This window comes from Bipolaris sorokiniana, assembly GCF_000338995.1.
Source record: "Bipolaris sorokiniana ND90Pr unplaced genomic scaffold COCSAscaffold_6, whole genome shotgun sequence".
NCBI lineage: Eukaryota > Fungi > Ascomycota > Dothideomycetes > Pleosporales > Pleosporaceae > Bipolaris > Bipolaris sorokiniana.
The window spans coordinates 1,039,923-1,062,924 of NW_006911900.1; the positions used below are offsets into that span (position 1 = coordinate 1,039,923).

General features: G+C 50.4%; 9 protein-coding genes across 9 annotated transcripts; 3 read left to right on the top strand and 6 right to left on the bottom strand.

Annotated features, from left to right (window-relative positions):
- Positions 1–671: 671 nt before the first annotated feature.
- On the bottom strand, positions 672–5,744 carry COCSADRAFT_141382 (uncharacterized protein; the record flags this gene model as incomplete). Its single annotated transcript, XM_007701316.1, has 4 exons — positions 672–1,599; positions 1,652–1,708; positions 1,759–2,089; positions 4,908–5,744. 4 exons carry the CDS (start codon positions 5,742–5,744, stop codon positions 1,064–1,066), a joined length of 1,761 nt encoding a protein of 586 aa, XP_007699506.1. The 3' UTR covers positions 672–1,063.
- Positions 5,745–7,860: 2,116 nt separating this feature from the next.
- Positions 7,861–10,178, bottom strand: COCSADRAFT_141387 (uncharacterized protein). The gene is made up of 3 exons (XM_007701317.1): positions 10,075–10,178; positions 9,294–10,019; positions 7,861–9,232 (listed from the first exon to the last, which is right to left on the bottom strand). Exons 2-3 carry the CDS (start codon positions 9,957–9,959, stop codon positions 8,120–8,122), a joined length of 1,779 nt encoding a protein of 592 aa, XP_007699507.1. The 5' UTR covers positions 9,960–10,019; positions 10,075–10,178; the 3' UTR covers positions 7,861–8,119.
- A 476-nt stretch (positions 10,179–10,654) lies between these two features.
- Positions 10,655–12,035, bottom strand: COCSADRAFT_116238 (uncharacterized protein). The gene is made up of 3 exons (XM_007701318.1): positions 11,520–12,035; positions 11,159–11,445; positions 10,655–11,075 (listed from the first exon to the last, which is right to left on the bottom strand). The coding sequence occupies exons 1-3, from the start codon at positions 11,859–11,861 to the stop codon at positions 10,958–10,960; spliced, it is 747 nt and encodes a 248-aa protein (XP_007699508.1). The 5' UTR covers positions 11,862–12,035; the 3' UTR covers positions 10,655–10,957.
- Positions 12,036–12,068: 33 nt separating this feature from the next.
- On the bottom strand, positions 12,069–13,387 carry COCSADRAFT_116241 (uncharacterized protein). The gene is made up of 7 exons (XM_007701319.1): positions 13,239–13,387; positions 13,149–13,185; positions 13,048–13,101; positions 12,864–12,997; positions 12,703–12,811; positions 12,564–12,649; positions 12,069–12,507 (listed from the first exon to the last, which is right to left on the bottom strand). Exons 1-7 carry the CDS (start codon positions 13,320–13,322, stop codon positions 12,283–12,285), a joined length of 729 nt encoding a protein of 242 aa, XP_007699509.1. The 5' UTR covers positions 13,323–13,387; the 3' UTR covers positions 12,069–12,282.
- A 695-nt stretch (positions 13,388–14,082) lies between these two features.
- Positions 14,083–14,625, bottom strand: COCSADRAFT_65103 (uncharacterized protein; the record flags this gene model as incomplete). The annotated part of the gene is made up of 2 exons (XM_007701320.1): positions 14,083–14,525; positions 14,574–14,625. Coding segments are annotated over 2 exons (495 nt in total), but the record flags the coding sequence as incomplete, so codon positions are not given.
- A 586-nt stretch (positions 14,626–15,211) lies between these two features.
- COCSADRAFT_88403 (uncharacterized protein) lies at positions 15,212–15,793 on the bottom strand (the record flags this gene model as incomplete). Its single annotated transcript, XM_007701321.1, has 2 exons — positions 15,212–15,519; positions 15,577–15,793. The coding sequence occupies 2 exons, from the start codon at positions 15,791–15,793 to the stop codon at positions 15,212–15,214; spliced, it is 525 nt and encodes a 174-aa protein (XP_007699511.1).
- A 691-nt stretch (positions 15,794–16,484) lies between these two features.
- On the top strand, positions 16,485–18,100 carry COCSADRAFT_199192 (uncharacterized protein). Its single transcript, XM_007701322.1, has 3 exons — positions 16,485–16,932; positions 16,990–17,561; positions 17,613–18,100. The coding sequence occupies exons 1-3, from the start codon at positions 16,698–16,700 to the stop codon at positions 17,799–17,801; spliced, it is 996 nt and encodes a 331-aa protein (XP_007699512.1). The 5' UTR covers positions 16,485–16,697; the 3' UTR covers positions 17,802–18,100.
- Positions 18,101–18,590: 490 nt separating this feature from the next.
- COCSADRAFT_180960 (uncharacterized protein) lies at positions 18,591–20,831 on the top strand. Its single transcript, XM_007701323.1, has 4 exons — positions 18,591–20,046; positions 20,113–20,278; positions 20,351–20,467; positions 20,521–20,831. Exons 1-4 carry the CDS (start codon positions 18,610–18,612, stop codon positions 20,625–20,627), a joined length of 1,827 nt encoding a protein of 608 aa, XP_007699513.1. The 5' UTR covers positions 18,591–18,609; the 3' UTR covers positions 20,628–20,831.
- A 402-nt stretch (positions 20,832–21,233) lies between these two features.
- COCSADRAFT_36332 (uncharacterized protein) lies at positions 21,234–22,989 on the top strand. Its single transcript, XM_007700955.1, has 2 exons — positions 21,234–22,060; positions 22,228–22,989. The coding sequence occupies exons 1-2, from the start codon at positions 21,572–21,574 to the stop codon at positions 22,810–22,812; spliced, it is 1,074 nt and encodes a 357-aa protein (XP_007699145.1). The 5' UTR covers positions 21,234–21,571; the 3' UTR covers positions 22,813–22,989.
- The last annotated feature ends 13 nt before the right edge of the window (positions 22,990–23,002 follow it).

The window sequence follows — 23,002 nt, forward strand, 5'->3', positions numbered from 1 at the left end:
AGTGTGCGTCATGACTACAGATAGTTTTTGGGCAGCAGCATTCAAGTGCTCACCAGCCCAGGCATTACAGAGGTACTGGTTGGAAGTGATCGTAAACAGTTCAATTGACAATATCAAACTTACCACGGAATTTCTCGCAGTAATACTTGCCCGTCCGGAGGCTCCGATGCTTGCCAGCTCGCTATCCGCGCACTCCGTTGGAAGGCCTTGTAATGCGAGCATCTCACAACTGGGCACGCGACCACGGCGGCAAAGGTTTAGCTTCCGTCGATCACCGAGCGCTAGGCTAGTTTGGTCCGCTGCACGTGGGACCAACGTGATCTGCTTAGAAAGACGAGACGAGACAAGAGACTGCTCGCACGTGACTTGGTGTAGCCTCGTCCGCTGGGCCTCCGTTGACAGGCATCCACTCAGCACCCAATCATCCAGGTGCACGTATCCACGATCTGCCTTGCTTACATACTACATATCACGTCTCGAGTAGGCCATGCAGTAAGACTGCAACATCAGCGCCATGTCAACCACGCCTCAACAAGCCATTGCTGATAGGATATGCGCGCCGAAGCCGACCCAGGCGGTTGAAAACCAGCTTTCCTAGACCAGAAATGGCCAAGGGATGAAATTTGCCTACACATGTCACGCAATTCACACTGCACAAGTCGCACATATATGCACAGAGTATTATTCAATGACAGCATTGGGTCAAGAAGGGAATGCCCCCACCGTCATTCTAATAGGCCCACACGCTCAACGTCTCGCTTTAATCTGAGACGTCAACAAACCCACCAAACCCAACAAGAGACGTAGTCTACAAAGAAAAAAGGTATCCGCTGGAATATGCAATGAAGCTATCAGTCTTTCGCTCTCCCAAAAAAGCAGCAATGCATTGTAACAAAGGAAAAAGTAGCAATAATAGCTATGGTGTTTGCGACAGGTATGGATGCGAATGACACCAAGCATTCCGTGACGCCGCGCTGAATGAGACCAATACGTGGTCAAGCAAAGTAAGCATAGATAAAGGAAAGGAAAAAAAGACAGATGAAAAATGTGCCTTGCATCGCTCTTAGCAGGCGACGTTTGTAAATGGCGCACTCTCCTGCAGATCCTCGACCAGAGCATCCACATTGTTGAGGTACTTGCCTAGCATATGCTGCTTCTCAGCCTGCGACCGTGTGTGCTTTCTGACTCCATTGCTGCCGTCGTCGGTGCTCCCCCGCCGGTCCATGGCCGACCTGACCTTGTCGCGACCCCGCTGAGGGCCCGAGACAGGCATTTCGGGCATGAGGTAAAAGTACAAGAACTCAAGCAGCTTGACCTTGACGCCCTGTGTTGTCTCCTCGTCCTTGAACAGACTCGTCACTGTGAGCAGGCCGTCCATGTGCTCAAATATCCGCGTGTTTTGGGGTGTGGCGAGCAGGGCGGAGACGAGGACGAGGAGGGCTTGTGACTGGATCGCCGGGCAGTTGTAGGGGTCGAGTAGGTCGAGGAGAAGGTTCATGTATACCTCGCGCCCGAAGATGATGCGTGACGGGGGGTGTAGAAGGAGGAGACCTTGTATGTTGGAAAGCGACGAGAGGATGAGGATGTCGTTCTGGCCATCTGTAATCATGGTTAGCTGTTAATCGTTATCACCTCTGCGTGCTTCTCCTACCTTTGCTACTACCCATACCAAGCAATCGATCCAGACAGTCGGCTACCCTGGTCACAACTTTACACTATTAGCATCTTGCCCGTTGTTGATCTGCTGACTCGACCCACCATTCCATTCGAACCCCTCTTGTAGGCGAAAAAACTCTCGGAAGGCGAGATCGTCTGATAGCTGTCCCAACTTCTTTGCCGTGGCTTGTTGCTGTTGCTGTTGCTCACTCAAAGTGATTGCTGAGGCATTCCGGTGGTGGCCTGGTGTGCTGGGTTTCGACTTTGCGCCAGAGAGACAAATCTGCGCCAGCATGCCCTCAATCTGCCGTAGTCCCTTGCGAATTTTCTGCGTATCCTTGGACGCAATATTGTCAAAGGCGAGCGACAAGAGAGCCTCCATGGCGGATAAGGTTACGAAGATCCTTGTGGCGGGGTTAGTGGCAGCTATCAGCTCGACTTGTATGCTGAGACGATGAGGCGGCGGCGAGGGTGTTGAGGCGAAACGTCGAAGCTGTGCAATGCAGGAGCCGGAAGGGTGTGTGTTTCGAGAGGGGGCTAAGATGCAGCTAGAGGTTCCTTTTTGCGGAGAAGCCCTTCTGGTGAGCCTCGTGTGGGCCGAGATTAGGGAATCGCAGGTGTACTTGATAGAGCTAGGTGCAGGGGTGTATTGGCACCTTGTAGCATCGATAAACACCCGCCGTTGCCCAGGCGACACCGACCCGCTCGCGGCGGTTCGAGCTGTGCACTCACTCGCCTCGCCCGCCCTGTCCACCACGACGCCATACTACGCCCGCCCTCATCTTGCTCGACATCCCTACCTTGCTGCGACATGTCATTTCTCATTTGCTGTGCCCACAGGTTCGGCCACCATGAGCCCTGCGCCAATCGCAATGGGCAACGCGACAGTGCGCATAACATGCTTCGCTTCTCCCCCTGACTCACGCCCGTTCTGATCGACGTCATGTCCAGCTCCAGGCCTTTGGCCATTTCGGTTGCCACCAAGCCGAGTACGACAGATGCAGATGCAGATGCACACTGTCGTGGCTAACTGGACTGCGCTCTGTCCTGTTCACCGGTAACTTTGAACTAGCCCACATTGGCTGACCGCGCCCTTCAAGTTGCCTTCTTTTTCTACTGCGGGGCTACAAGGCTGCAACACCATACCTGATACTTCTTTGCATCCCCCCCACGCTCAGGCATAAACGGGCCGGATAATGCTTTCGGTAAACATTATCACCAGACAATCGGTTCAGCCTTGTGCTGCGCGGCTGCGCACCAGGCATCCAGCACCCCCTCAAGTCTCCGCAACCTCGTATCTCGTGTGCTCCTGTTCTTGTATCTCATAAAGACTTGACTTTTCATGATCCATCAAACTTCACCTGTTCTACAACTGGACAGATCCTTGTTTTGTAAATTCCATCGCACAAAGTCAGATCGCTTCAGCGACCTGCTAGGCCCAATATGGTATTCATCAGTGTCTCCCGGACGCAGATAGATCTCAAATTTTACGGATTCTTCATCTTCTTACACGGCATAAACATCTTTCTCCGCTTCATTATGCTGGCACCGACCATCTATTACCAGAACTATGCGACACTCCACAACGACGTAATCAATGATAACCTCCTGCTTCACAATGGCACCTACGATCCAACTATCGTGACCGGCGAAAGGCTTGCAAACCGGTGGGGTGTCTTTGGATTTTTCTGGAACCTTACAATCTGGATACCATATATATGGCTGCTACCGCCATTCCATCTCCCAATCATCGTTGGGGATATCCTAATTACCGTCTACATAGCCCGTGTTGCGGAATATCAAAGCGGATACGTGCCCACGGAGAAAAGGGCATGTAGTGACATGTCCACTTTTTACGATCAGCGACCTCTAGGGACTAATGAAAGCTTCTTCGCTGCTGCGGCGAGGCTGAATGCGACTGTCACAACCCCTACCAAAATGTGCAAGAACTTTGTAGAGGAACGGCAATACGGCATCTCTATAGTGTGAGCTGTCCATACCCCCCCCCCCCAACTTATCATTGACTACTAACAGCCCTAGCTTCTTCCACGCATTGATGGCATTTTTTGGCATTGTCACTTTTGTTGGCTGCATACCAATTGCTAAACAACAATTCGTCAAGGTCTTGCACACAATCAAGGCATGCACTATGTTCCTCTGGGGATGTATCATTTATCTACCCATGGGAGCCGTGATGCTTGTTCCCTTTATTCTACATACTATCCCGGTCTTTGTTTTCCGCATATGTTTACCTAAAAAGGTAAAAGTACCAGTTCGAACAGCGCGACGGTATGCCGTGAAAACGACACTTGGGGCGGAGCAGAAGACGGAGATTGCGCTCAAAGGACTGAAGACACAGCTTTTCAACAAGGATACTATAAGGAGGTATCAAGGCACCGACGGAGAGCCCACGCAATTGGCACAGTTCCTCGGCATCTACGACATGCTCATGATGGTCACTCAACACCTACACTACGCCGATGTCTTGAGCCTGTCTTCCGTCTCCAAATCTGTCCGTAACTCGGTCCTCCCCTACGATGATCTTCACCGCCGCCTCAACCTTTTCAAACAATATACTTGCCGTGGTGGTGGCGCGAAAACTCCTTGTTCAGTGTGTTGGATCCAGATATGCTCGGATTGTTACAAGTCCACCTCGTTTATACAATCGGTCCCACTACACCACTTGGAAAACTGCATCCCATACTGCAAGTCCTGCTACTATCAACATGTTGCGGTTAAAGAAAACCTTACCAGTACAAGACGTAAGGGTATACAGTGCAAATGCGTTCCTGATCCTCCTTGGCTATCCATTATGTACCAGCGTTTCCTCAATCCTAGCACATACCGAGGGCCCATACAGAATCTCAGGGAAGTACCTGTATTTGTTTGCAACACTTGCATCCAACTGTCAGTTAAAGAGATCAAGTCAAAGAGGACCGCGGCTGCAAAAGTAATGTTGAGGAAGGGCCACTCAGTTCATGGGTATAAGTGGGACAAATGTATGAGACCGCTTTGCGAGAAACCACTTAGTGCCGGCCCGAGATTTTGGGTTTGCACTCGGCCGAGTTGTCAAAAGGAATGTACGAGTTCTCTGCATCAAGCGTGGGGCGAGCGTAGTAAAGAAGTGGAAGAAGCAGTCTGAACTTGAACGCAATTTCATACCCCATGATTCATATCCAATTACTATGTATATACCATCAACCACCGCATTCTTCAACCCATCAAGCCATCACCGCCACAAACACCCCAACAGCCAGCGCCACCGTTCCACTCGTTACCTTCCTTGCCGCCCCCGTAAACTCCGGCATCCCACTCTGCGTCGGCGACGCCACGCCCCCCGTCGAATTCGTCGCATTCTCCCCCTGCACCACCTCGAAATTCGCACAAGTAATCCTCGTCGTATTCCCAGTATGCAGCACAAACGCCAGCCCCCCAAAATATCCCTCTGACCCTTGCTCAACACTCAAATACGGATCCACAAACTGCGTCTCGAAACTTCCCTCTGAAGTTATTTTCCCACCGTGCTTGCCTGCTAAATCACCTACTTGACACGTTTCTGGCGCAGAAGCATCGCACATGTATAATTCCCCGCGGTTGGTAGGGTCCAAATGGCCTAGTGTGGCAGTGCAGTTTCCGTCGTCTGGGACGGGGAGAGCGTGGATGTGCCATGCGAAGGGACCGAATTGCGCTTGATCTGGTAGATTGGTTATGTTGACTGTGAAGCGGACGCCTTGAGGGTCGCCGGCTGCATCGATGGTGCCCGTAACGTTGGTGTTGACGTAGGGATTGTATTGTACATCTGGGAGCACAGCGCGGTAGGTAGATGAGGGCTGATCTGGGGATGCGGTTGCGGTGCCCTCGAGACCGCCGGTGGCGTTGGGGAGGTAGCCTGGTGCGGGGGGTAAGGGGGAGATGATGGCGCCTTGGAGGGTGTCGACGCCTGTGAAGGGGGTTGCGGTGGGGAGGGCGGGGATGACGCCGGATTTTGCAGTGGAGAGTAGGACGGGGGGTGGTGCGAGTTCTTGGACTTGGGATTGGGCGATGGCTAGCGGGAGGAGGGATAGGAGGGGGAGGAGTTGGGAGAGCATTTTGAGCAGTGAGGGTGTTGAGATTTGAGGGAATGGGGAGTGAGGAGATCGTTGTCGGACAGTTCATAGAGTGTTTGAAGATTATAAGTATTTCCTCGCTTACGAGCGATATGTCGTAATGCATCTCAGTAGCTTGTAGTTCCCCAGTGACATCAACACGCTCTCATCCTAATTCCTCGCTGTCCTCTAATAAAAGCCACTTCTCCTACACACCTCCTTGAGACAATCCCGGCTCAAACAGTCGTTACAATTACAGCGTGGCTCAGTCGCATCGCCAACCGCGCCGATCTCACCATCAAGGCTTGTCTCTACGTGCAGCGTGCTACTACGGATCAATCGTGCCGTCTTCTCCTCCTTCCCTCTCGGCATCATCATACAACGACAACTGACCAGAAGATCAGCAAGCCACTCCACATGGCCAACGTTACGAATGGTAAGAAAATAGCCGGTAAACGACCGCCCGGGGCGTTGGTTATTGCATTAGCGTCATCTGGGGTACATGCACCAAGAACTGGTGCCTGACATCACGTTCTGCACCATCGCTGTTCGATGGACGCGTGAGTTTGAGATGGTGGTTGGAGGGGTGATGTCAAGACTTGATGTATGCGGGATGTTAAGCGAGGGTCGTGCGCTACGTATGGTGGGAGGTAGGGAGGACTCCGCGGATGAGAGAGAGAAGATGATGCGTTGATGTTGGGGAGATGCAGGTCCAAGGATGTGAGGATGTGCAGGGGTGATGTTGGCTCGCTTGTTGTTAGAGCGGAAGATGCATAGTGGGTAGATTGAATACATGCTTGGCCATGTGGATGTAAAATGAACATACTGCCGTTGTATTCATGATGATAGGTAGAAAGTCTTGTTTGGCGTTAATGGGCTTTTTTCTTTCTTGTTTATTTCTTCCGAATTCTTGAACAAGAGCACTGGAAATCAGCAAAGAGTGATGTCTGTCACGATACTCTGAACTGAGGCCTAGGAAAGCTAACCTTCGGGGATTCATCGGGTACCCTTCGGGCCAAGGGAGTCAGTCACGTGTGTAGAGGATATATCTCATAGCAGGAAAGCATTTGATATAGTGTAGTTCTATCACCCTGAGTACCTCCTCAAGAATTCGTCTCAATTCACTCTAACTGATATATTCTGTGCATATCTGCGAAACACCTCCCACCTACCCTATCCAACCCTACCCTACCCCACTCTGGCTTTCCCGGTGGGCAGCATTGATACTAAACCAACTGTTAGTCTAGGTACTTAAAAACTGAAATAGAATATAATACCGTAACCCAGCATGGACATTTCCCAACTTCTGAAGTTTCCCCATTTGTGATGTCCGCGGCCTTCTGTCCAGGGTTACAGACGGGCGGTATTCCTGCCGAACTGCAGCCAAAAGTTTGTCCTTGGGATAAATTGCATAGCTGACTGATTTTGGTATACGGTCTATTACAGACCCTCTCAGACTCTACAACATAGGCATGCTGAAGAATAGTTCCAAATACAAAAAGAAGGTATCGTGAGTGTAGCATCTTGGAAAAATTCTTAGTAAATAGAAGATTGATAGGTGATGAATCTAATACAACTAGATGATCATTTCCGAGTTTATATAGAAAATACTCCCCGGTAAGAGTAATGACATTACAGAAAGATGGAAGGCCGCGGTGACAATGTTTGGTCTGTGTATTATCTTCTCAAGGTCTCGATTCACCCTTTCGTTACAGAAAATCCCATCAAGAGTACTTATTCTTCTAGCCTGTAAGCAATAATTATGCGCCATATTCTAAATTGTGAAACACCTCTAAGCTTACATAGTTATACTCGCCACCGTATGGCTCACAGGAAAGAATACACTAACGAGAATACAGGATCTGTTACTATAGACTTATCAGAAAGGGCTCTCGTGCTTTAGGGCAGCAGAGAGTGATTAGCAAGATGCAGCTCAAAGAGCTAGAAAACATCGGGTGTTACCCTCTTTGGTTTCGCTGGGTGTAGTGAAGAACTAAGTGGCGTTTTTGAAATTTAAACTAGTACTTTGTTAGATGCGTGTACAGCACAGTACGAGACTAATAGTACGATGTAAGATGGGCGTACGGCACAGTACGGGACGGCACAAGATAGGACAGCTGTTGCAGTCTGGAGCTCAGATCGCATGCTTTGAGTGGTAATCGCTAAAGCAGGCGGCCCGATAAACCTCTTAGTAAGCTACCAGGATCTACGAATCGAATATATAGGACGAATAATTCTCAACGGGAATTACTTATTTTCTAGCCCGTGTATGTTAAGGTTACGCTGGAAATTGCGCTAGGAATTAGCTGTTGGTATTCTAGGCCTCCATAGCCCTAGATTTCCCTGAGTCTCTTCTCTCACCATCATCATCACCCAACTCACGCCTGAAACCCCTTCTCAAACCCCCTCAACCACACACCCGCCGCATACGCCCCCGGATCGGGAATCTTCGACCTATCACTCCCATCCTCGGCAATATACGTAGCGCGCCCAAACTTTGCCTTCATATCCTTGGTCCCATCTGCCTTGTCCTCGGCAACCTGCACACTCTTGGCAAAGTCCTTGGTCTCAGCCAACGTATTAATGAACGGGATGAGGACATCCATGACCGTTCTGTCGCCTTCTCTCGCACTAGTGTAGTTCTTTAGATTCTCAAGCGCGGATAGCGCGGAAGAAGCAAATGTGGATATGTCGAGGGTAGCATTTTGTGAAAGTGTAGCTGTGGCGAGGGCGTTGGTGAATGCAGTTACGAGGATGGAGAGGATGGCGCCGAGGGAGCCGCCTACGTCTTCGACGTTTTCGCCGATGCTTTCTAGGAGCGCCAGAATGGGCGGCGGGTTTTGCTCGACGGCGTCGATGTTGGCGAGGATGCTCTTGCATACGCCTGCTACGGCTTCGCCACAGTCGCCGTCACCCATTTGGAGATCGTACTGGGTGATCTTGGGCTCGGCTGCTAAGGCGGCTTTACATGCTGTTCGCAGCGCGGGAATGAGAGAAGCTGGGGTTGCAGGGCCTTTGTGAAGTGTTGACTTTTCAGACAGCGCTGCATTGGCCTTGTTACGTAGTTCCTCTGTCTCCTTGTTGATATTGACGGGCTTGAAGCCGTTTTTCGGCCATGCTGGAGCGTTGGTCGGGGCGTCGAGCAGAGCAATGATTTCTTCGTCTTTGACACCCATGGATTTGGCCATGCCGCTCATATTGCCCAGTGTTATGCTGAAACCTTGGGCGTTGAGCGATGTCTCGAGTACACCAGCGTAGATGCGTGTTGGCTCAATGCTCCAGTCTCGTTTTAATGCTACGAGGGCGAGATTCACCATGGCATCGAATTCCAGGTTTGACAGGCCGCCGAAGTTGTTGACAAGCATTACTACGTTGTCGCTGGGGTTGAATTTGACGAAGGCGCGATCAGAATCTGAGGGGTCCAGGAGATACTTGAGCATCTCCTTGATAACGTCTTCTGGGCCAGGCATTGGGTGTATAGTTCGCAAGCCCTGCATCCTGGTCAGTATGACTTCTCTGCGAGAAAGAGAAAGGTGAACCTGTTCCGCTTACCGGCTCGTTATGAATTCCCATACCCACAACACAGGCATTGTCCTGCACGCTCTCAAACGCCTCTCTTCCAGGGACATGGCAATGATCCAGACTCGTTCCAATCGTAACCAGCTGCTCATTCCCCAGCTCACCCATCTTCCTACACCGCTCAAACGCCCAGCCCTGTAGTGATGCACCACCAATCAGCTTGATAACGAGCAAGTTACCCGCCAATCCTCTCCGTCCTACTTTCCCACTCTGAGCACGACCCAGCGCCGCGTCTTCAGCCATACAAACAACATCAACTTTGTACCCCAGCGCTTGGCCCTTTTCCCTCGCCAGCCCAAAATGCAGCATGTCGCCCGTGTAATTTGTGATACAGAGTATTGTTCCCTCTGTACTCGGTACATTCCGCATACCCGCCATAACTTGCTTCGTACTCGGCGACGCAAAGATATCTCCGCACACAGCAGCCGACAACATGCCGTCGCCCACGAAACCCGACCATGCCGGCTCGTGACCCGAGCCGCCTCCAGACACGATGCTGACTTCATTAGGTCTGTGGGATAGGTTGTAGACTACGCGGTTGGCCTCGTCGAGCGCCATGTGCTTGTTTCGTGCGCAGAGCGAGCGCAGCGTATGCAGCACGACGCCCTCTGGATTGGGGAAAAAGTGTTTCCGCGACATGATTGGGGATGTAATCGTGTGAGCTGAGATCGATAACGTCGACTTTCTTCTGTCAAGTTTCTACAGGTAGTCTTATTAGTATTGCAATTCATCCCATATTATCCGCCAATCGTACCGGTATTCTCCCAGGAAAGCGGCCCTTCTACATGTAACTTACATGTATGTACACTAAACCTCGTCACAATCCCACACTAAGAATTTCTCAGGTCCAGCGTCTCGATAAATTCTCAATCCTCAAATTAAAAAGTGAAAAAGCTGTATACAATTCGTTCTAAAAACCCCCTCCTTCCAGGAGCCATCCACACCTTTATAAACCTTCTTCCCCGCTTCCCCCCACCCCCACGACCTCCCGACCCCGCGCCCACCTCGCCGCATCTATTTGGACAATCTACGGCACAATCATCAAAAGCTTCTACGGCTATTCACACAAAAGGCCCGCAATCCCAAAGATATTCCGGCCCAACAACAGTATGAGAATGCCCAATACGTAAAAAAGGTATACTGTTTTCAGGCTAAGGTGGGTTGCATGTGGTTTGGAGCTTGGTTTGCGCCGGGATTACCGGTTTGGGAAGTACCGGAGATTGGTATAGTACTAGATAGGTGGCTTGCAGGGTCGGTCTGGGCTCCGAGGTGGACCGGAGAGGAATTGCGGCTTGTGCTCTGATGACATCGTTCGATGATTTGAGTTATCTTTTGTGGATATTAACAGCATCTTGGATATTTGTAGACTAGAATAGTTGATGGACTGATCGTGTGGTATATGTTCCTTCGCCCATGTAAATGGTCTTGCACAGCACAGTATCTTGCACAGAAATTTGCTGGCTCTGTTTCCGATAGTGGGTACCTCGAACGTATACCTGCCAGGCCCAGATGCCTAATGTATCGGTATCTATGTGACAAGCTTTCTACCGCCCACAACTGACTAGCCCAAGTTTACAACAAGCGTCCCAAAGAGACCTCAAACAGAGTGGGAGCAAAGCAATCTCAGCCACGATCCTCTAGTCAAACATGATCTTCTTGCCCTTCAACAGTGTGCCTCCCAACAGCTTGCCAATTGCGTATCCAATATAAGCGCCTGTAACGATGGTAACTGGCCACTTCTGCCACTCGCGGTCCCTGTACATCATTAGTCTTTCTGCTTCATAATTCTTATCTCGACCCGATTTCTGGTTGAACAAGTAAGTCTAGGGGGAACTCACCAGTCCAAGGGAATAGGCACAGCACCTATCCAAGCACCAAGAACCGTGCCAATCAGCCCTCCATAGACTTCATCTATCGGCAAGAGCAGCGCAATAATCTGTCTCCATGTATCGCCGTCGACACCGTGTACGTAGATCAGAGGCAGGGTGCTCAGGAGCGCCACATGAGCACCGCAGAGCAGTGTGTGTGCATGGTGCGTAGACACGGGTGCACCGAAGAGGACAAGAATGGCCGTGAGGAGCGGCGTCGCAGCGAGTGCGGACAGGAGGAGAGACAAGAAAGCCGGCTGTGACAACACGTTAGATCTTCCCCAAGAAAGACATTTCTAGCAACGCTGCCATGCTAGTACAAGACACGTACCACAATCTTCGAGTTCAATCCTTGTTCCAGCTTCGTCGGTGCCTTTCCTTTCTTCTCACCCGGCTTCTGTTTCCGCATCGAAGGCGTGCCTCCGGTCGGTGGGAGGCATATGGCTACAAAGGCTATTTGCAGCACAGCGAGCGGTGCGAGGGTACTCAGCAGCGTGGGCACGGGGTCTGCGACCAGAGCGGGAAATTTGAGCGCGTAGACGGAGAGAACGAGTATGGGATGGATGTGCGTGTATATGCGCGCTGTGTCGTTCTTCAGTGGCTCAATTGGCGCGGCGGTCGAGGCCTGGTGCTTTGATGTCGCGTTTGCGTTGATGACAGTTGTGCTGGCCATGCTTGCGAATTAAATGGGTGGTAATGAATATGCGAGTTGAGGGAATCGAAGACACGTCAATTAGAGGTGAAACAGTTTTGTGCTGGGCTTTGCAAGGAGCGTGGATGGCGCCTGGCCGACTGGGTTGTTTGTTGGTCGGGGTAGTTGCAGGAGATCGCGGAACGGAAAGTTTCGAGATGACGCTGGTGGTGCTGCTCGCTGATTGGACAAACAACCAACTCCTGTTCAGCACCTTCATGGTTCGTTCAAGACGGTAGTTACAAAACATGTGAATTGACGTTTCCACATATTTACGATTTTCAACCCATAATATAGCCATATTCTCTGTTAATACCTTATTACTGATGACCATGTCCGAAGCTTTTACGTAGGGCGTTACATACATTCTTTCCTTGCGCCATTGCTTGGACTATGTCAATACTTACTGCTGCTCTCCCTTTTTCGGAACCAAATTCCTCAATGAAAGATCATACACCACGTCCTCCACATCCTTGACGCGATACTTGAGCCCATCGCTGCGGCGGCGTAGGCTGTCATTCTTGAGGTTGAGGATCTGGAATCCAGCATGCAGGTCCTTGACGAACTGGTTGATGAGCAGTGGACGCTCGTAATCGCCCAGAGTGACAGCATTACGGGCAAGTCGTGTCTGTTGTTGTTAGCCATATACTCTTGTTCGTTTACAATGTATGCCAGACGACGTACAAGCTCCTCGACGAGGGTCATGAGGGAATGCAGATACTCCTCAAGTGAGAGGTGGAACTCATCGCGCTCCTTGAGGTTTACTGGGACTATTTGAACGTTATTAGTGTATATGTTATGTATTTTTTCTTTCTAAACGTACTCTTGAAGATTTCGCCGAGCTCCTCTATGGTTAAGAGTCGTCCGCATTGCACCGCACCGCCCTCATACTTGTAGCCGCCAAGCCAGCCCCAGAAGAGGATACTCTCGCACTACGAATTCATCAGTGGTATGAGCTGAATGCTGTGTCGACCCTGAACTTACTGCGCCTTGCATCTGGCGGCTCCACATGTTGTTGAACTTGTAGTAAGGCATCTTCGACGCAGCTTGTGAGAGCTTGGAAACAGTGTCAATTACATTGTCAATGGGCTCTTGGGCAGCTTTCAATATCTCTGACACTGTATCTTAATCAGCTAGCATATTGTAAGTCCTGGGTGCTGCGACGTACACTCGCTGACGGGCGTGGAATGGGCTCTTGATAGCACGAACGAGACATTGCGATCTGCAGGAAGTTAAATAATGTCCAAAACTCTAATTGAGAATACTCACTGTGTTTCTCAAGCGCTTGGATGATATCACGCAGCTCCTGTCGCGTTGTGAGTACGATGTCACGTGCAGCTCTGGCGAACTGCCACTCACATCTCGAACCGCAGAATCTTCGTCTATGCGCGCCTGGAGGTCCTGGAAGACGGCCGGGTTGACCATGCCTGATTGCGATGCCATTATGATGGATTTTGAGGTTTTGCAGAGGTGTTCGAGTGACGTTTGAAATTGTGGTAGTATCTAGGCAGGTCAATGTTGGTCTGGCAAGCAAACCTCGCCACGAAAATTTGGCGTCACACGCTGCTCCCTACGCAACTTCGTTTTTTTACAGATGCAGCCACCTACAGTGCATTTTGACTTACAATTTACCAGTTCTCAATAATCTACATGTCAGTTGTACTTTACTTTGAAAATCGATCAATTGTATGACTTTAGGTACAGTGTCTTTATGAAAACACGCTTTGTGATTAATGTCAAGATAGTATGTAGTAACATTGTTCTCTTGAACATGTGACAGAATGTACTGATTTTCCACAACATATTCACTTATGATATAGTAATTCACCTCTACAATATTCAAAACATATCCATCTGCGGAAAAATGTATATGTAAATGAAGAGACCTTGTATATTCTCGTACCGCAGGAAGGCTGTCGTCGGTCTCCCATTCACTTTCGACAACACACCCAATAATTGCACACCACCTGATTACTTGGGTAGTGGTAATAAGACAACTTGCTACATGCATACCAGATACTGCCTCACCTCAGCAAACACTTAACCAATATTACCCTCACACCTCCAACTGATACATCGCCCAGTTGTCCATCTGCTGGCTCTCCTGTCCATTTCTCTACCTCCCCGTATTCCTCGCGCGCACTACTCTACCACGCATAATCTTAACTCTTGCCTTCAACTTGACAAGACGTCGCTTTTTTCTCTCCGCATCGGCTTCCTTCGTACTCTCGAGATCTATCTCCAGTAACTCCTGCTCGCCCGCAGCACCACGCAAGACAGCTCCAACACGCTCCCTCGACCTGAACTCGGAGCTCAAGAAAGCTACTTCCTCGCAGAAGAAATGGAAACTTGTGACGAAAGAGTTTTCTGTATTGCATAAATCGCGCCCCTCGATGAGTGTGGCGTTGTTGTAAAGGAGGCGGGTAACCCAGTCGTTCTTTTCCTGATTGATGTCTATACGTAGCTTAGACAGTGCGAGATAAGTCGCTGGCTCGCGAACAACACCTCCATGAGTGTTCTTGACAATTGTTGTCTGGGCTGTCACGGCGTTGGTTTCAGACGACTGGGCTTTCTGTTCTTCTCGCCGGAGGCGTGGGCTGACAACGTAGGCGAAGAGTGGGCTATGAATTAGGAAACAAATTCCATCTGGTACAAGGATTAGATGTATAAAAGAAGTGATTCCGTGTTACTTACCGAGAAGTTCTTCATGGTAGTATGCCGGCAGGTCTTGTGGCAGCTTGTCGAGCAATTCCTGCAGGTGACTTCGTAACGTGATCTCCTTTGTTACGGTCGGGGATGGCGGTGGCGTTTCGAGCCCGAGTTTCACATAGCTCCTCGTCATGCGTTTCTTCGTGGAGCGATCCATGGTGTGTTTGGTAAGAGTATTACTCTTGTCCGAAACTTACGTACCAAAGGTAAATTGGAGCTTGGGAGTTGGAAATTGTTAACAAGATTTGAGCGCTGAGGGTGAGAATGGGTTCTCAAGTTTCTAAGGCTCAATTATAGAGTCCTGTTGCCTCGTTACCGTAGCATTGGATTCGTCTTCGCTGCAGGCGGCAGGTCCCTGTGAAGTGAAGGTGAATGTGCTATTACATGGCAACAGTGTTTCTATAGGGCTGTTGTCAGTACAACAATGTTTGCCCATTCGAGTTATTGGTCAATCTCACCTCGAGGATAGCAGAAAATACAGCTACATTCACGACATGTCCCCCAAGTCTTTATATTATCACCGCAGACCTGACTATGCGCAAGGAATATACAGTAGCCTTGTTGTTTATTCATTACGTTTCTCATCATTATAATAATTTCCCGACCGCTTCAAGCGTAGCCTACTAAGCGGAACGTTTCTTAGGCATCCGCGAGACAATATCCGCATACAATCTGTCAGCTGCCCTGTCGAAACCTATCCTGCAGAGCGCCATCGCTTCATGATGGATGATCGGATCTTGGCTTTCACGCTCACATAGATTGCCCCTGAAAATGATTCGAACATCGCCATAACTCGGATGTACTGCTAGACACATGTAATGATATATGCCTTCGTGCCCGATATAAACAGAAATCTGTGCAAGGGAAGAAAGGCCGTATGGACCAAAGTCACCATATTGACCGCTGCTAATAACAACGTTGGCCATGCTCTCTACATGTTCTTGTTAGTTGGTGAATCATAAGGTAAGTGAAGAATATGGTGCCTTACTAGTAAGATGAACCAGAGCTTCAGGATTTTGAGTCCACCGTGTGGGCAGGTTGTCTGCGAGGAGGAGGTAGATGCGATCAAAAACCATATCGCGGGTAATGCGAGCAAGCGGTCCGTGATAGACTCGAGGAGGGCGTGGATGTGGTTTTGATGGCTGGGAAGCCATACATGGCATATGGCCTGTAGGTGAGTGCTGCTTGTCGGGGCTTGGTGACATCGTGGTGATGAGCAGTGGCTTCTTTGTCCTGAACTTCTTCAGGTTTTCCAATGCTTCATTGGATGCTTGAGAAAGGTCTTGGAGATTTGGACGCCCGGTCATTTTGGCGAGTGGCTAGACTGAGAGTGTTCTTCTATAGGGTGGGTATTTAAGTATCTTGGAAGTTTCGATCAATGGTATAAGGCCAGAGATGGGCAAGCAGTAGAATTGGGGCCTTTTCATGATTGCTAAATAGTAGTATGATAGTCAAGGTGACTGGAAGTAGATCTGCAAGAATCTGATGTGACTGAACAGGCAACGAGACACTTGTAACTATACATTGCTGAATACGTTTCTGTATTGACAGCTAACTATTGTCATTGTCTTCTATTGTCTTCTAGGGAGACGAATCTTGCTCTTCTGAAGTCACCATCGGCAAGTGAAACGGGCACAGGCTGTACAAGAAGAAGAATTATTCTTCCAGCTATACATATAGCTAGCATCAGTAGAAAACAGAAACCAAGTCACTCCGGTTGCAATGTCTAAATTCAGCCCTATGATACATCTGGCGATATGTGGATGGTGTTGTTGTTTTTTTCAGGTGGGTCACCGTGTCTGAAATAGCTCTGCGCTAGTCCCGGATCGGCATCGCACACACCTGCACGCGCCCTTGGTGGAGCGCGGGAAGCATCAACAGGGCACTGGGCATTCACTCCTGACAACCGCCCCCGTCGCAAATCTGACCCCCGTCGCATCCCCACAGCGACTGCTCTCGCTTCTGTTTACTGCGGACCTTCACTCGTTAGTCGTCTGCACCTCCGCTCGCTTCCGATATACGTGTTGCGCACGACGACGACTGTGACTGCGACTTCACCACCTCTACCGCTTGGCACTCTCGAGCTCCGGCCTCCCCCGTCCTGCGACAATGGGCTTCGGCGACTTCCAGACGATATGCGAAAAGGCGCCGATACCCCTCTGCGCTGCTGTGGGCCATCAGGATATCAGCAATGGCGTGGGTATCCAGACACGCTGTTATGCCAGGACTATTGAGATCGCCAACACGCTCATCTTCGAGGCGGCTAACGACTTTATGCACATCCTGGCCCTGGTCATGACCGTCGTAATGATCATACACGTGCGCTCTAAATTCACGGCTGTCGGTATGTTGGCGCAATATCAGCATTATGACCAAGAACACCTTTGCTAACGTATATCAGGGCGTAAGGAAATCACAACCTTCTTCTACATCTACTTCCTCCTCACCATCATCTCCCTCGTCCTCGATGCAGGCGTCACTGCGCCCGGTTCCGCTACCTACCCGTACTTTGTTGCCGCCCAGAATGGCCTCACATCCGCCTTGTGTACTTGTCTGTTGATTAATGGCTTTGTCGGTTTCCAGCTTTATGAAGACGGCACCACCCTTTCCGTCTGGCTACTGCGGCTCAGCTCCCTCGCCATGTTCATCGTCGGTGGCGCGGTCAATCTCTTGACTTTTAAAGGCTGGGCCGGACTGAGTTTCATGAATCCTATTGGCATCTTTATCGTCACCTACCTCGTCAATGCCATCTGTCTGTTCATTTACGCCGTCAGCCAGATCATTCTCGTAATTGGAACTTTGGAGGACCGCTGGCCACTGGGTGATATCCTGTTTGGCATCTTCTTCTTCGTTATTGGCCAGGTGATTCTCTATGTCTTTAGTGACACCATTTGCGAAGGCGTACAGCATTATATTGACGGCCTTTTCTTCACCACCATCTGTAATCTGTTGGCTGTCATGATGGTTTACAAGGTATGTATTTTACTCCGTTGTTTGCGTATGCACCTGCTAACATGTAGACAGTACTGGGACTCTATTACACGCGAAGATCTCGAATTCTCCGTCGGTGTCAAGCAGCACAATTGGGAAATCAAAGAACCATACCCAGAAGAAGAAAGGCGAGGCACCATGTACCAGGACTCCGACTATACCCCATCGCTTTACCAACAACCTCATGGGCGTAACTCGCATTACTCTGCTGTGGGCCATTAAGCCTGTCTAATGACCCATTGTGTTTTTACCCTCGGACGACGTACATTTTGCATTGATCCCTATTATCCTTACGCATAAAGCGGAGTTTGTGGCATGTAATTGCTTTGGCAAAAAGAAAAACTTATCCACACTCCTGTAGCATTGTTGTATATGCACTAGCGACTAATTGGCACGGCACAGGAGGACTAGGTCGGAGGACGTTGACAATGTGCTCCCACCCAGACAGAACACAATATGACTAGTAACTACATAGATAGTAATATGAATACTCGAAATACATAGTATTTGATGCTTCCCCGAGCTTTCGCCGCCTCGGTGACCGTTATCCGTTCTTCCGACGGTAAACTAACATCGGCAATGTTCCCTGCGTAGGAGCTGCATCTAGGCAGTAGCCGACGCCAAGTATGGTTATCTTGGTATTTGATAGAGAAAGCTAGTGGAAGTGTCTTCTTCCCTGACACCTACCAACAGCTGTCACAATCAGCTTTGATTCGGGTCACCTTTCGGCTTGTGCAAACCTGTGGGATACGCTAGTGGAACGAGTGTCTGCTCCCCGCATTATGGCCGATGCATGTCCGGAACATACTTTCGGCACGATTACCATGACACCGCTTATTCCCAGTGTTGAGACATAATATACAAATGCACGCGAGCCATCATTGATTGTCATTGTAGATCGCTAAGCGCTCGAATGTCGTTTGTGCGTGATCGCTGATACTCATAACTCATCTGCTCTGTTTGCTACAATTGTATTTAGCCGTTAACCTTGAACCTTTCGACGTCACTTTACACAACTACTATCCAGAGAATGCCCAAAACAGACGTATTGATAGCGGGATCTGGCTCTGCTGGCATCTTTGCAGCGACATGGCTTGCCATCTACGGGATTCCTTTTACAATGCTCGAGCGGCGCCCCGGGCCGCTTAAGGTTGGGCAAGCCGACGGTGTACAAGTGCGGACAGTAGAAATCTACGAGTCGTTCGGACTATCGGAAGAGTTGCTAAGGGAGAGCTATCACGTCTTAGAAGTATGCTTTTGGGGAGTTGACGAGGATGACGAGGGAAAATCACAGGGCGGCATCAAGAGAAAAGGACGAACTATCGATACGGAAAAGGGATTAAGCCACCTGCCGCATGTCATTTTGAACCAAGCGCAGATGAACAGGTTGATGCTGGGGAAGCTGGAAAGTGTGCTTCGAGAACAAGGACGATGGCAAGACGGAGCAAGCAACGGCATCGAGTACGGATGGAGCGTCAAGAGCCTGGATATCGACGAGACCAAGACACGCGACCCAAACGCCCACTGTGTTAAGGTGACTGCCGAAAAAGACAGCAAAGAAGAAACCTGGGAAGCAAAATACGTGATAGGATGCGACGGCGCCCACTCCACCATCCGCAAAGCCCTCGACATCCGCATGCTGGGCGACTCATCCGACACCGTCTGGGGTGTCATGGACATCTACCCAATAACCAACTTCCCAGACATCCGCCGCAAATGCACAATTCGCAGCAACGCAGGCAGCATCGTCATTATCCCCCGCGAAGGCGGTGAACTCGTCCGCTTTTACATCCAGCTTCCCGTTGGCGCACGCCCCAAAGAAGTAAAACTACTCGACCTGCAGAACCAGGCCCGTCAGATATTTGCACCATATTCCATGGACTACGCAGGAGTATTTTGGTGGAGCGCATATAGTATCGGGCAACGTCTCGCAGCCGCCTTCCACGCCCACAACCGCGTATTCCTTACGGGCGACGCATGCCACACACACTCACCAAAAGCCGGTCAAGGCATGAATGTCTCGCTACAAGACGGATATAACATCGGGTGGAAACTTGGCTCCGTTCTGTCCGGCCTATCGCCGCCTTCGGTGATCCCGACGTACGTGTCTGAGCGCAGTAAAACGGCGGCTGATCTGATTGCGTTTGACCGGGAGCTCACGGAGTTGTTTGACAGAAAAGAAAAGTTCAAGGGCGAGTTTGCGGAGTATTTTGTAAGGAGTGGGCGGTATACGGCGGGGTTTACAGCACGGTATGAGGAGTCAGTTGTTACGCAGGCGGGGCAGAGGGAGCAGAAGGTGGCGAGGGGGGTTACGGTGGGAATGAGGTTTCCGAGTGCGCAGGTGACACGGTTTTGTGATTGCAAGGCGGTGCAGTTGCAGAGTGTACTGAGGAGCGATGGGCGGTGGAGGGTTGTGGTGTTTGGGGGGGATCTTGGTCGAGATGAGCATCTTGCGAGGGTGCAAAAAGTAAGTCGTATCCTTCCATTGTAAACCGTATAGTGTGTATATTGGGTGCTAACGAGAAGAAAATAGCTTGCTGGGGCTCTGGAATCCATATCACAACGGTATACGCCTGCGTCCAAGTACCCCGATGCTGTTATCGAACCATTACTCGTTATGAGTAGCAAGTTCCTAGATACACAGCAGGAAAGAATACCAGATTATTTTTGGCCTGCGACAGGTAAATGGGGGATCAGAGGTAAAAGCCATCGTCTTCTTGAGTCATCACTTTTAGCAAATGTTCCTGAGAACTGACATATATGATTACTAGATCTTCACAAATCATTCGTTGATGACGAGCACTACAATTCTGGTCATGGCCATGCGTATGAAGCGTATGGCGTGGATCCGTATGTTGGTGCAGTGGTTATCGTCAGGCCCGATCAATGTAAGTTACATTCATATTGGTGATGTGATAGACATGGAGCTGACCAAGTGTAGATGTTTCGAAAGTGACTTTGCTGGAGGATTTGGATGGGATCGCGGAGTTCTTCGCGGGATGCATGGTTAAGCAAATAGCGAAGAAGGATGTGAGTGCAAGGTTGTGAAGTGGATTTCGAAAGGGGGATGAGGTATGTGAGACTTTTTGTATCTAAACGTGGCTTGACTTACCACTACCCCAAAGAGTGGTATTTCAAGCCTTTGTCCTGTATTTGATCAGTGTTGCGGGCGCACGAGTAATGACAGCAGGCGGAATTCCATACCCAAGAATTGACTTTGGAAAGTAGTACTCGGCTCCTCAATCTACCTTGGCATCATCCCATATCCGTTGCGGACGGATCGGCAGTGAAGGTTTACCAGGCTCTCACCCGGCTGAAACACCAACAAGGACGCGTACACACCTTCCGATGGTCCAATAACTACTAAAACTACTCATATCGCCAGAAACTATCATTCCTTCCCAGAAGAGGAAAAAATCCGTCTCTTTGCCAAAAACGTTGCAATACCGATACCCCGTCCACGTGTCATCGGAACGACGCATAACCCAAACCCAAGTACACTAAAGCCACTCTCGATCCAAGCCCGCTTCACGCACATCGTCACGCCCCCCTTCCCCGCCACCCCCACAATGTCGCAGGCGGGCGCGCATCCGCCGCTTAGCGCATCGATTTCGTCTCGCGCAGCAGCGACAGCAGCAGCATCGCCGTCGATCGACTCGCTGCCGTTGTACCTGCGGCGCCATGTGAGCCTCGGCTTCAACCAAGACGACGTGACAGCGCTGCTTAGCTCCATCGACTCGAGCCAAGCGCGTAATGCACCATTGCAAAGAACAACGACAGCGACAACGACGACGTCAGCAGCGAGACCGGCGCTAGCACAATTGCCTGCAGAGCTCTTACTGCAGATTGTCGAGCATGTACCTGTGGACTATTTACTCGACTGGCGGCTTGTGTGCAGGGGATTCCGCGATGCAATTGACGGACAAGTGCTGTATCACTGCTTGCGACGCACACGGTTGCTGGGGTACATGGGGAGCCGGCACTCGCGGGCAATGGAGTCGCTAGACGACGACGAAGACTACGCTGCGATTCACCTTCTCGAAGCGCGGTTTGAACGCATAGAGACAGGCGCAAGCGCAAGTGGAGACGACGACGACGATGACAACGACCAGGCAACCGGCAGGCCGATATGGAGCGGGAGCCACGCCGTGTTCCGCGTCGACGACGAGTGGTACCGCCAGTTTCATCGAGTGGGCGGGGCACAAGACCGCCAGGGCAACACGATTGACGATGCGGATGCGCGGTGGTCGCGCACGCTGGACCGGCTGGAGCTGCGGCGCCCAGAAGAAGGATTCGGCACGTTGCGCTGGTGCATTCGGCTCGACCATGCAGTCCTGGATTTGGACTTTCCCGCTGAAGCAGACCGCTTGCACTTTGATGTCCGTGTCAATCTTGCTACGCGCTGCGTGCGAGTCGCATGGAGGGATATGCTCGTTCGCTTCCTCAAGACGGAACGGGCGTTGCGCTTGATGCTGGATGAGGTTCGTTCTTTACTTTTTCTATACTATATCGCAGATATACTACTCCACTATTATCTATTATATCAGAACCCCAGACTTGACCCCCGCATCCCACTCCCCCGCATTATTGAAACAAAATCGTCTAATTACCAAACAAGAAAAATAAGTTACGCTAACTCATCCTCCAGAAACGCACCCACCAGCGCTTCACCTTCAGCCACGCAGAAGACTGCCTCCGCGACCTCCGCCGCAAACGCCTCGCCGCAGCCCTAAGTCCGCACAGCAAAGTCGATCGCCACATCCGCTGGTCGCTGCGCCTCCTGCACCCGCTCTTCGGCTGCCCGCCAAACGAACACACCATGACGCTCGAAAACGTCGAAAACGACGCCGTCCACATGCTCCTCCTGCTACGTCGCGCCGCCTCGCTGTCCGCCGCCCAAGTCGACTACCTACATGCGCTTGCCAGGGACTATCGGGCTATGGAGGCGCAGTTGCGCCGGCTGGATGATGCGTATGCAGAGTTTAAGAGTTATCTGACTGTACCGGGGTTTCAGATGAATATCTTGTTGCCGGCTATGGTGACGAATGCGGGGCATGTGCCGCGGGATCCTGTGGCGTGGACGGATGAGTTGAGGGAGAAGATTGAGTGTCAGGTGGAGAGGTGGAGGGGCCAGAGGGATGCGGTGGAGCAGGTTGGTGAGATACTTGAGGCGAGCAATGAGGCCATGGGCGTGCCGGATGATAGTTTTGATGAGCTTGGGAGTGAGTTTTGATTGTGGTTTACCCTGTGTATGAGTTTTCTTTTTTCTTTTTTTCTTTTTTCTGCCTTTCGGTAGTTATGTATATATATAGACCAGGTTCAACAAACAACTCTCTGCTTTGAGGGGAAAGGAGCGGCTTCGAAAGTAATTCACGAAGCAAAACAATCGACATTGACATCACATGGCAAAACACACGCCCATT